This window comes from Thermobia domestica, chromosome 4 (genome assembly GCF_964235325.1).
Source record: "Thermobia domestica chromosome 4, izTheDome1.hap1.1, whole genome shotgun sequence".
Taxonomy (NCBI): domain Eukaryota; kingdom Metazoa; phylum Arthropoda; class Insecta; order Zygentoma; family Lepismatidae; genus Thermobia; species Thermobia domestica.
The window spans coordinates 26649768-26663178 of NC_137457.1; the positions used below are offsets into that span (position 1 = coordinate 26649768).

General features: G+C 37.2%; 1 protein-coding gene across 1 annotated transcript in view; it reads right to left on the reverse strand.

The window, feature by feature from the left end:
- Positions 1 to 1731: 1731 nt before the first annotated feature.
- The window catches only part of LOC145683279 (uncharacterized), a 36792-nt gene continuing 25112 nt past the window's right edge, over positions 1732 to 13411 (reverse strand). The window contains exons 3-4 of the mRNA XM_081754644.1: positions 9493 to 9552; positions 1732 to 2277 (exon numbers count right to left, since the gene is read on the reverse strand). Coding sequence (XP_081610770.1) covers positions 1784 to 2277; positions 9493 to 9552 — 554 coding nt within the window. The 3' untranslated portion in view covers positions 1732 to 1783. The remainder of the gene's footprint in view (positions 2278 to 9492; positions 9553 to 13411) is intronic.

Here is a 13411-nt window from a genome sequence, read left to right on the forward strand (position 1 = left end):
TCTGATGTGGGTCAAAGTACCCTACGTGGTCCTATACACCCCCGGACCACAGACCTAGTCCTGTCAAACTTTGACTTTGACCTTTGACCCTCAAAATCAGGCCCCTACCAATATTTAGAGGAGTGGTTCTAAATATCCCTAGGTTATTGATCGTGGGCAATCCGAAAACGTTTGCTGACTCGACTACATATAACGAGGCCTCTACTACTTTAGTTCATAGTGTTACGTTTGATTTTTATTGAACGAGAATAGCGAAAGTCGAAGCCATGTAGTCGTCCCCGAACTGTTTTTGTATTGAATTTATATCTCTCCTTATTCAGCAAATAACTATTGCTGTTAGCAACAGCCTTGATGTTACTTAATGCAATATTCTTGAGCATTTTTCTTCCTTTGGTGTTGTCTTCCTCAGTTCTTTGCAGTTGTGCGATATTGGTCCACTTATGCCCACTTCCTTTGCATTCTCCCTATGCTGTAGAGAGAAGCACTACATTTCCTTACTATTTCCCAGATTCTATTTAAAATACTTTAAAATAACCTCAATATTCTTCTTCCTATTTTGAGTCAAGTCTTTTGTTATTGGTTTCTTCGTAGCACATACATCACACTAAAATAGTCATAAAATCACTTTAATTAACATAGGAACGTCATAAACATTCAACAAAGTTGAATAAGGTACTTCCTTTTGTAATATTGAATATAATCTAGGAGAAACACAACTAACAATTTTTCAAAGTCATAGCAAGCTTAAAATCTGCTGTGGGGAAATGTCAAACATCAAATCCCTCTCGTGGTGATTAACTAGATCCTCTTCATGTTCAAAGGAATGCTTCATACGATCAGGCTCTCTAGTAGCATGTGTAATGATTCTGGAAGTTTGTGGAATGAGGTTTGAGTAAAAGTATATTCCTGTAGCATGGAAAATGCACTGAGAAAAGTGGACAAGACAAGCAAGTAACTAGAAGGTAATCAAGAGCTGGCTGATCGATTCTCAACATACTTAGGCATATAGTTTGGAAACAAGGACACTATAAGCTAAACCATTATCTATTGAAATATTACACATCTTTACTGAAAACCCACAGTAAATTAAGACTTTGTTTTTAAGAAATAAGTATTGCCAATATGAGATTTCTAAAGTATCTAGTTACATTTTGGTTCTTTGTCTATTAAAACAACTATAGCTAAACTAGTATCTAATCTAGTTTACTAGAAACAGGATTAATAAATACACATACAAGAGATGGTAATTAATTAGTTTTGGTTGTTTTGAACATACGAGGTGTTTACCCCATATTTCTAAGAACCTTAATTCCATTTTTACTAGTAGTAGTACCCACTGCGAACTGTCTCTTGGTGTTTATTTGAAGATTAATGGCAAAGTTTTCCGAGTTTCACTTTCAAAAAATCAGGAAATAAGGGCGGCATCATAAATATATCAAACCGTCGAGGATGGCTAACTATCAACCGTGATCTGCCGGTCAACCATCAAATTGTTAGAGGTGCTCGCGGTGGACAGCTAAGTTTTCTTGCTTAGAAAAATTTCACCATATAGTTGTCATGCAACGGAAAAATTCATAGTTTGTGGCACAATTTTCCTCTTGCAGAAGACACTTCGTTTGATACCAATAAGTTAACATTATAGTGTTTTTAATTTTAAATAGCAAACATATATATATACATACACACAAGTAGTATTAACAATACCATTAAACACAAACAAAATAAATAACATCGAAAGACACTTGGCAACATTTAGTTACAAGAAGCACTTGCTTATTATTATTCATTTTTCTTCATCATCGTCCAAAATGCTCGAATTTTTCAGTGTCTCTGTGAGTACTTTGGAAATTAGGTCAGTAACAACCTTCAAAGAAGACTTCCTTTTCCCGGGCGTTTGATCGCTTAATGAGTTATCTTCTATTGTTGTGTTCACTGGTGTCATTGTATCCGTTGAGAGAGATCTACTTTGAATGGTACCATCGTTAATAACCACATTGATGTTATTTTCAATTGGTCTCTCCTCCTGATCGTCTTCATCGTTACTATCGTCCAAGTCATCCAATGCCTTATGGACAACGTCCAATACAACTCTCACAATTTCTTGAACACCATCTGCCTGCGCGGTGTCAAAATAGATCCGTTCCTCGTTGGAGATGTCATTGTTGTTGTAATCTCCACTCACACTTCCGTCGTTCATAATTTGTTCTTGATATTGTTCTGGGTATCCAAAAGGGTATACCTCCCTTCTTTGTTTTAGGCGAAAAACAGGATAATTAACTAGAAAAAAACAAGAAAAGAAAATCATATTCATGAACTGTTACTTTCTAACTCAATAATATATCCATTTCCATTTTCTCAAACAAACAAAATTTTTCTTCTATTTGAGATTCTGAATGCTGCTTGTACTAACTTTGGAAACACAACTTAAATGAGAAAAGTCTGCCTAAAGTAAACTCTAAAAAAACAAGATTTTTCTTCTATTTGAGATTCTGAATGCTGCTCGTACTAACTTTGGAAATACAACTTAAATGAGAAAAGTCTGCCCAAAGTGAACTCTAAAAACACAGGAGTTTTCTTCTATTTGAGCTTCTGAATACTGCTTGCAATAACTTTGGAAATACAACTAAAATGAGAAAAGTCTGCCCAAAGTAAACTCTAAAAACACAAGAGTTTTCTTCTATTTAAGTTTCTGAATGCTGCTCGTACTAACTTTGGAAATACAACTTAAATGAGAAAAGTCTGGCCAAAGTAAACTCTAAAAACACAAGAGTTTTCTTCTATTTGAGTTTCTGAATGCTGCTCGTATTAACTTTGGAAATAACTTAAATGAGAAAAGTCTGCCCAAGTAAACTCTAAAAACACAAGAGTTTTCTTCTATTTGAGTTTCTGAATGCTGCTCGTAATAACTTAGGAAATACAATTTAAATGAGAAAAGTCTACCCAAAGTAAACTAAAAACACAAGAGTTTTCTTCTATTTGAGTTTCTGAAACACACAAACCGGCTCCTACCCGCTGGTTACTTGAGAGATATCTCACGAAAAGTTTTGCTTTATTAATATAAGAATATCAAGTTCATTTTCTAAGCAAGTTCCGTCGGCTTTCGGGATGGTAGAAGCTTTCTTGAAGATTCTAGTTAACAATTCAAAAGTGATTTAGGTAAGATTTGGTAGACGAAAGTATCTAAGGATTTTCAGCCCTGGACCTGGGGCCAGATTAAAGACTTAAAACTACTTGTTGCTTAAAACATATCAAGCAGTAGTAGAATAAGAAAGAACTCGCTTTTGTCCAAAAGAGTGTTACAATCTGGCATTAAAAAGGTCTGGAAACTCGCTTCTCAGAATCTGGAAATAAATCATACCTACCTACTTATTCAGAGCATTAAACTAAACTAGTGGTGGACACAAAAGTGGTTTTTCGCTTGTTATTTAAATCAAACCCGGCTTGTGAAAATTAAAGAAACGGTTTTCGCCGAAACCGGTTTAGGTTTTCTTCAAAACCAGTTACATTTTCTCTCAAATCGGTTCGGTGTTTCACCGGATCCAGTTTCGGTTTTCTTCAAAACCGGTTCAGGATTTTCAAAAATTGGTTTTATTTCTGACCATAATAGTGTTGAATTGTTCTCCAAAAAACGATTCCGTTTCGAAAGAAATAGTTTTGTGTGTTTTTTAAAAAATTACCGAAACAATTTCGGTGAAAACCGAATCGGTTTTAAAGAAAACCGAAACCGGTTTCGACGAAAAACTGAACCGGTTTTGGAGAAAACCGAAATGTCGGTTTTCGGATTTTTCTAGAAACCAGTTTTTGGTTTTTATAAAACCGGTTTTGCCCATCCCTAATTTAAACCTCAGAAGATTACTTTATTTTGTATTCTCCATCTATCCTTATCCAAGAAACTCTGAACAGTAGATCAATAGGAACATCTCACGAGAAAATTGAAATCTTAGTGGGGAAAAAATATAAGTGAGCTTCACAAAATCGGTATCTGAGCAGAAGTCTTAATGCTTTCTTGTGTTGTATTACCTTTTTACTACAAGTCGGCGTTCCTGGAAGTTCCCGTTTGTTCAAATTTACAAACGAAAAAGAAAGCAAGAGCTGTAAAAAGCGGCAAAGTTAGTAGAACGGATAGCTAATATCTGTGAATTTGCCTCAATATCTGTAAAAATCTGCAAAGCGTGTGTAATTAAGATATTGCCTATCATGCACAAAAGGAGCAAGTGAAATGATTTCCTTTTTGGAGCGTTCAGAGGCAGCACAAATCTTACTAATACACACAAAAATAAATGTGTGTATAAGGTTTTAAGTTCATATGGCTGTTCAATGTATACAGTAATAAACTAGAAAATACGTAGAAAATAAAAAAGATACAGGGTGTCCATATGAAACTTCCCTGATTACAAATATTAATTGCATGAAAACTATTAGTGCTAGAGAATAACGGTTTTGCGGAATATTGAAGAGCAACTCAAACACATTTTGTCTATTTATATGCACTTCTATATGGGCGCTGTTAGTAGCTCTCAGAATGTCCAGTCGATATTCAATCTGACGCCATGTGGTGTGCAGCATGTGCGGTGTGATCGAGTTGATGTCTTCTTCAATTTTGCGACAAAGGACAGGAATATCACGTACTGGTGTGGCGTAGACTCTATCTTTGACATAGCCCCTTAGGAAGAAATCATCAGGGGTTATGTGGGAAAGTCGCGGTGGGCCCATCGCCTCCAATCCAAAACGTTCGGTCTAAAGATCTACGAACATCTAAACAACAGTGCGATGGGGCACCATCCTGTTGGAATATCACGTTTGGTTGCAAAGGGAGTAGCTGTGGAAAAGCAGTGTTCAAGGATGTCCAGATATACGAGACCAGTTATTGGTGTTTTGGTGTTCCATGAAAAAAAAAAAATGGTCCGATAATTTTGTCGCGTCCCAATGCACACCACACATTCATTTTCTCGCTATCTCTGACATATTCACGAACAACGTAAGGGGTTTCGGAATCCGAAATGCGCACATTGTGACGATTCACCTTGCCTGGTGTGTGGAAAGTTGCCTCAACACCGAAAATCACCCTCCCCAAGTAATCTGGATCATCAACGATCCTATCCAGAATTCCATTACAAACCTGGTTCGTTTTGGTAGGTCATCGAACTGTAGCGCCTGAATGATTTGCACCTTATATGCCAGGCAGGTAGGCATTTTCTTGGCGGTAGTTTTTCTGTAAGAAATTTCGGGCTCAAGCCCATGCCTTCTAGGTGTGGTCTTCCTTGTCGTTGATATTGCTAGCGTATTTGTGTGTGGATACAGACGCAATGTTTTATGGAGCACCTTATGGACCGTTGAAGGTGAGATGTGACGCTCTGCGAACTAACTTTGTTGGACTTCTAGTGAAGGCCTCCCTGACCTCATCCACAGTTTCCACAGACGTTCGTGCTCTGCCCGAGCCAGGCTGTCGGTTGACACTTCCTTTGGTTAAAAACTTCTCAAACCATGTTTTAATGGTCTTGACATCTGGTGGGTCCCGTTGGTACTTTGTTCTGAAGTTCCTTTGCACTGTAATTGATGATTTGATGTCAGCCAACCACACCACACATTGCGCTTTCTCTTGTGCTGTTGACATCTTTGTTCATGAACGCCTTCAACAAATAACAAAAATTTATATTAACTTTGGTACTGAACACTGCAACAAATAGCAACAATTAATAATCAACAACAAAAAACTGTTTAAGTTAGTCTTCAAGATACCGAAAACCGTTATTCTCTGGCACTAATAGTTTCCATGCAATTAATATTTAATCAGAGAGGTTTTGTGTGGACACCTTTGTAAAATTATAGTTGAACAAAGAATTCTTGTTTCCCGTGTTGCTATATAAAAAAATTGTAGACGTTGCATCTCTCAGAAGCTGCAGAGATTCTTAGTACAATTTAAGAAAACTCTAGATTTCAAGAGAAAGCTAAAAGAAATAAAGCAAAGCTTAAATAGAACTATTTAAAATGCTATAAATGCATACTCAATTAAATAATATATTAGCAATGACTACATATATTATAGTATTACATAGTAATAATAATAAAATAAACATGTATAAATAAATAAAATAAAATAATCACATTGAACTGTATGTGATTAAATATACCACTAGATCTGGTTACTTAATAATACATTACATAGGAATTAAAACAACATAGTTAACTTGCATATCAAATCATAGGAGGAATAAGAAGGCCTCAAAGTACGTCTCTTAATGACAAAAAATTAAAGCATTTTTGTTTTCAAATTAATAATATTTGTGCTAAAGCAAATCACGTCATATACAGTTATCTTGTTTAGGGTCTAGAAATGCTGTGAAATTGAGGCTGAAAGATGATTACAAACATTGTTCAGTTAATTTCTAGATTATTTCTTTTCTGAAAAAGTATGAAGTGTAGTTAATAATTCTCACTACAGATGTGTGTGGCAACATATCACGATAACGTACAGCAAGCATTATCATTCATGTCTTTCCAGACAGTGCTAATAGAGTTTATAATTCTCTTTGCATGTACACGTGACAGCATATCACGAAGACCTGAAGCATTATCATTCACCTGATGCCAGATAGTGCTAATTGAGCTCAGTATTCTCACTACAAGTACACGTGGCAACATACCACGATGGCGTGCAGTATTATCATTCACCTGATGCCAGATAGTGCTAATTGAGCTCAGTATTCTCACTACAAGTACACGTGGCAACATACCACGTTGGCGTGCAGTATTATCATTCACCTGATGCCACTTAGCGCTAATCGAGCTCAGTATTCTCACTACAAATACACGTAGCAACATACCACGATGGCGTGCAGTTATTATCATTCACCCTTGCCAGATAGTGTTAATTGAGCTCAGTATTCTCACTACAAGTACACGTGGCAACATACCACGATGGCGTGCAGTATTATCATTCACCTGATGCCAGATAGTGCTAATTGAGCTCAGTATTCTCACTACAAGTACACGTGGCAACATACCACGATGGCGTGCAGTATTATCATTCACCTGATTTCCAGCAATGCAAATTCACTCTGCTATATCTTTTACCTCGAGGAATTGTAGTTTCCGAAACAAGTGGGAAAATAGCCATCTGCCATCTGATGTTTTCGCGTCTTGCCAGGCATAAAAAATCGCGAGTCGTGCTATGTTTCAATGGCTATAGAAAATATCTACTTCAGTTGGCGGGAAATTTTGCATCTAGTCAGGAATTTAATGGCTTTGGACAAAAAATTTGCTGTTACAGAAGTAACAAGGCTGTAATAGAAACGTGACTGTGTGCTATGTTGTATGATACGTTTCGGGATGTGGAATGAGTGTTTGAAAGGAACGAATTCAACGCGAATGTGTATCAAAGTTTGTTTCATACGTGGGAAACTGGACACAGAGAGGTAAAAAATGTTGCAACAAGCATTTGGTGATGCAGCAAGAGGCATCATTTGGGACTGCAAGGTTGGCAAATGCGCTCTCCTGAGTTGGAGACCCTCATGCTTAAAAAAAAAAAAGTATACTAATAAAAATGTGGAGCTCTATGTTGGTGGACAATCTTGCTTCTCTGGCAAAACCTGGAATGACGCTACGGGATGCAACCAACAATGAGTCACGTAACGTTGTCTTGAAGCTGATAGAGCTGTGAACGATGATCCTCGTCCTCTTCCCCCATCCATAAGTCGGAATGAGGAACAAGTTGTCTCCTCAGTTCACTTGTGAGGTTCGATCGTCGACTAACTGTCCATAAAATTACGGGAATGAATCATTTCAATCAAATCATGTCACCAAATCTTACATTAAGACATAGGGAAGCAGCATGTATGGGCAAAATACGCCCAAGTATTCTCACCGAGGACCAGACGGACACATGATTCACCATCAGCAGAGAACTGGAGGAAACAGCCGTCAACGATTCGTCATTGCTGGTAAGTAGACACAGGATGAGTCACGAACCGGAAATCAAGGTAATGAACTCCCAATGCAAATAATATGGATCCCTGAGACCCTAAAAAGAGCAGACAAGTTGGGTCCATAATGAAAATGCCATTGATTGTGTATTTTTTTGAAATAGTAGGGATCAAGATATTTGGTTCCACTTGGCCAAACTACCAACCAGGAGGTGTACACAATTATGTCGAAATCTTACGAGATTCTGTTTTTCGTAAAGAATTGGACAAATAGGCATCTGGTCAGTGCCATTTGCTTGTCACGGAAAGGGGCACGATTTCCTGTCGTCAATCATCTCCCTACCCGCTGGATCTAGCTCCTTGTGACTTTTGTCTGTTCCCTACATTGAAATCAAACTTAAATGGGAATCGATTTGACACCAATCAGGATAACACGACTAGGGAACTTGTTTGCATTCCAGATTAAAATAGTATGGGAAATGTTCGCACCCAAGAGGAACGGGAATGAGGAATGGAGAAAACTTCACAACGAGGAACTGCATAATTTATACAGCTTACCAAACATTTTTACGGTCATTAAGTCTGCGAGTCTCACGTGGGCAGGTCAGATAGCTAGAATGAAAGAAACTAGGAACGATTTCAAAATGTTAAGAGTCTTCATCCCGGCGAAATTAAAATACCGCTAATTTTACAGTAATTATGTAATATCTTCAAATAGATAAATGATAATTGAAATATGAAACAAGAGCGCCCTAGACAATATTATTTTGCGTGAGATACCGTTATCACAAGTCACCTAGTGGTTTTCCGTTTTCAGCTGTTTAGAAACGCGAAAATAAATGCCGATTATCAAAATGGCTCGAAATCGAAAGCTGATAAGTGAGTCGTGATAACGGTTTCTCATGTAAAATAATATTGTCTAGGGCGCTCTTGTTCCACATTTCGATTATATTTTATCTATTTGAAGATATTACATAATTACTGTAAAATTAGCGGTATTTTAATTTCACCGGGATGAAGACTCTTAACTGGAAAACGACCATTAAGACGACCTAGGCGCAGATGGGAGGACAACATTAGGATAGCTCTCGCTGAAATAGGAATACAAAGTAGAAAAAGTGGATTCAGTTAGCAAAAGGCAGAAGTCAATGGAGAGCTTTCGTGAACGCAGCATTGAAACTACGTATTCCATAGAACATAACCTTTGTTAGTTAGAAAGAAAAACAGTAAATAAGAAGAGAATATATATATATATATATATATATATATATATATATATATCGAGAGAGAGAGAGAGAGAGAGAGAGAGAGAAAGAGAGAGATATTAATGAATTAGATTAGATTAGATAGAGATTAGATTCTTGCAACACCCTGTACATTGACAAAATCATGACTCATATTAGTAATAGGCGTAATGAGTGTTTTTGCTTTGGTCAGATTGTATTTTTTATTTAAGCTATAAAAGTACTATTGAAGTGTATAGTTGTATAGTAAACAAAGGCATAAACAAAATATTAAAGTAAACACAATAATTTAAATCATGATTATAATAAAAAAAATATGTTCTTACCTGTATCATATCTGTTTGGTGTTAATAGTCTGCTTCTTTGAGAAAATATCGGCCACTGAACTGCAAACATAAAAATAATTACGAGCATTACACCGTGTTGCGTAATTGTTTCCTTATTTCTCACCGTGCTACAATTTTTAATATCAAAATCATTACGATTGTTCCTTTATTGCATCAAACACTTGTGTTTGTATTGTTCTTCAGTTGTAAATATATTTTCTAAAAGATAAATATCTTTATTATGCTTTGTACAGCAGGCAAACCTCTTGGAAAGTGTTGTGAGAAAACCTCATCTAGAGATTATTATTAATATAAATCATGTGATGAGTTGGAAGCATGCTGGAAGTAAAATAAATATCAGAAGACAATTTATGCTTAGTACGTTTACATAAAAAGAAATTGCATTTATTTTCAATAATGTATACAATAAAATATTATATATGTTCTTGGTTGAGCGAAGAACTGAAGAATTAAGTCTCGTTTTATTTTTGTTCTTACTTTGCTTAACTGTAATCGTTATAAGTGTCAAGGTTGTTTGTTTCTTATTTAATTTTTCACCAGAACAAAAAAAGTATAGTTGCTAAGGAACGTATTTGTGCAATAATACAGTGAAACCTGTCTTTAGCGGAATCGAGCGGGACTTGCAAAAATGTCCGTTAAAGTCAGGTTTCCGCTTAGTAGAGGTAGACCTTTCCTTTTTTTTTTTTTAAAAAAAAGATACATGCTTATAAAGGGGCATACTGAGAAAATATATTGCTGTACGTACATTGTTCGATTACAGTGCTTCTTTCTTCTACGAATAAATACACAAAAAATTAAAATGAATAAAATACTATGCACACGTTTGCTTTATTTTTCTTATAGCCAAGCAGGGTTTTCTGTGTACATTGCTGCTTGGCTGCTTGACTTTCCGCATACACTTTAACCTGAGACATTATACTAAGTGAATCAGAATCATTTTTCAGTAAGACAAATTTTTGCAGTTCCTTTAAACTTCTGAGAGTATCTTGATATGTATTTATTCTACACTCTTCTTCGAACTCGGTATCGTATTCCTCTTCTTCCTCTATCTTCTTTTCTTCTTTCCGACATTCCGTATATATGATTGTTGATTAAGTTGCGGGGATTAAGGACAATTTGTGGGGGTGAATATGAGTAGTGGTTGGGGAAGGTAAACACTGTCCAGAAATATTTATCAAAAGAACGAACATTTTATCGCAGACAGTATAATGTATATGTCTCACAAAATGTCTAAACATCTAAACGCTGTAGTCCGGAACTCAGAATTTTCCGTTAAGTGTTTATTTTTCTTTCCGTAGTCCGCGTAACACAGTTTCCGCTAAATGAAGGGACTTTTTGCACGTTTTGTTCTCCAAAATTCATGGGACCGTGAAATATTTCCGTTTAAAACAGTTTTCCCTTTAATAAAGGGTCCGTTGAAGACAGGTTTTACTGTACTTATAGAGCTCATTGAAAAGGACATTGTAAGAAAATGAAATTTGTATTTTTGTGTTCTACGTTTATGACTTGTAGGTTAAATAAGACATAAGTGTTTATGAAATGATTTAGTGATATGAGAATGTTCGAGGAAAGCAAGAGAATCCCGGCAAAATCCCACAGGCACGACGTTCTCAGAGGCGCATCCAAGAAGGTGAAAACTGGGGGGCGAATCCGGACTATGGCAGGTATATCATGAAATTACTATAAACTTTCAAATATATATATATAATAGTCGGGGCCGCGGTGGCTCAGTGCTAGAGCATTCACCTCTGGTGCTTGTGGTCATCGGTTCGATCCCAGCTCGCACCAAGTGAAGCTCGGTTTGCACAAACACCACGTGCGTGGGAGCTCCTTCGTGGCTAAGCAGTTAGCGTACGCGCCTTTGGCGTGAGAGACCCGGGTTCGATTCTCGGCGGGAGCTCATGTGGTTCGGATTCCACGTTAATCAGTAGGACCATGTCTCATATAGCCTCGCTGCTGAACGGGACGTTAAACTCGAAAACAACTCGAAAACAACAACCACTTGCGTGGGTTTCCTCAGGTTTCTCCCGTTTCCTCCTACTTTCTTCATTCCACCATTTCACTCATCTCTCTCATCATCACCGTCTCCTTTAGCCTAACCGGCATAATCGTGGGACGTAAAACTCAAAGATTTCATTTTATTTCATTTCATTCATTTCTCATCACCACCGTCTCCTTTAGCCTAACCGGCATAAGTGGGGGACGTAAAACTCAAAGATTTCACTTCATAAATAATAGTTGAAATTATTTTTTCGCTAAACACTGGGGGATCTAGGTCCCCGGCCCCGGCTAGATTCGCCACTGTATGTTGTTCACCACAAACTCATAGGTCGGGAATCGAATAAGGACTCCTCGCACCATAGATGAGGATTCTATCACTGAGCCATTGTGCGTCCTGAAAGTATCGGAAGGTATGACCTGTTACCAGAGACGTCACATAGGAGGAAAGGGGAAAAATGCTCTTTAGTTTTAAGGTATATATGCGCTATTCACACAAAATAAAAAAAGTGAAAGAGTTAATTCAAGACAATGGCTCTGTATTACTCTACTTACGTTAAATTTTGACAAATACCTAGCGCTATTTCAACTCCATCGCACTTTGGAGTAAAGTATTAGAATGGTAATCATTAAATTAACAATTCGACATGATGAAGTGTTTTTTTTTAGTAGGGGTCTAATACGCCACTGATGTTGTTGATTCGATTTGATTTGATTTGTGGGTTTAGTGTCACTGTAACACTGCTGCGGTGTTGTTTTGACATCGTGTCAGTGACAAATCGATAACACCAGGTCTGTAATTGCAACTAGATTACTCGCAACACCGGCTGCCCCTTGATATTGAAACACTCTAAAGTGCCACTGATGGTAGGTTCACTGGCTTGTGTTAAAATTTAGCTATTTTAACATAATCATGTTTTCTTGTATACAAGGACTTCATTTGACTTCAGGATGACTTTGTCCTATACTGTCATCGACAAGCCTTGGTGTCATTGAAACAAGTGGATGGACACATATGGTGGCTCTCAGAAGTATACCAGTTCCTTACCATTGTGTATACGAGTAATACGTATGTATCTCTGCTTGTGGAGTTAAGTTTGTTCATAGGAACTTACGATACGTCGTGAATCATCCTTCTATGAAACAAAGAGGCTCCTTGCCAATTTCTTCAATGCCTCAATTTAAGATAATACTATTTGGTGCAGAGAGATTGTCAGTGTACATTTTAGGCATCTTCGTCTTATGAAATAAATTGAAGTTTGTGTTAATGATAAGCGTAGTTATTATGTAGTCCGCCATGATTTCTCATCAGCTGTGAATAAATGAGTCAAGTGTTATATATTTTCGAGATACTTCTGAAATAATTCGTTTACAGTTCGTACTAAAGAAATGAAGCAGTCAAGCATGATGTATTTTCTCTAGTCTTGTAATATCACTTGTTTCCGGTGAGTTTCAAAGAAGTGGATAGGTCAAGCATGACGTACTTTTGTCACTATTTTAAATATCATTGTTTCCGTTGGATTGCAAAGAAGCGGATAAGTCAAAATTAGGTATTTCCACTAATACTTAAGGCATCATTTGGTTCCGGAGAGTTTCAAAGAAGTGGAGGATCAAACATGACATATTTTTGCTAGTACTTCAAGAATAATTGTTTCCTTTGGATTCCAAAGAATTTAGGATTTAGGATTGGGCTGTCGGCATCTAAGGCCATTTAGCCCGTCACGTTTGAGAATGACGTCCCTCGGCGAGCACACTATCCTGGGAAAGGGAAGGAAGAAAGAATTGGGGAAGGAAGGAAGCGGCCTTGGACCTATAAGTTAGGTACCACCCCGGCATTTGCCTGGCGTAAATGAGGAAAACCCAGGAAAACATCATTCAAGGCAGTTGGCCCGAAAAAGCT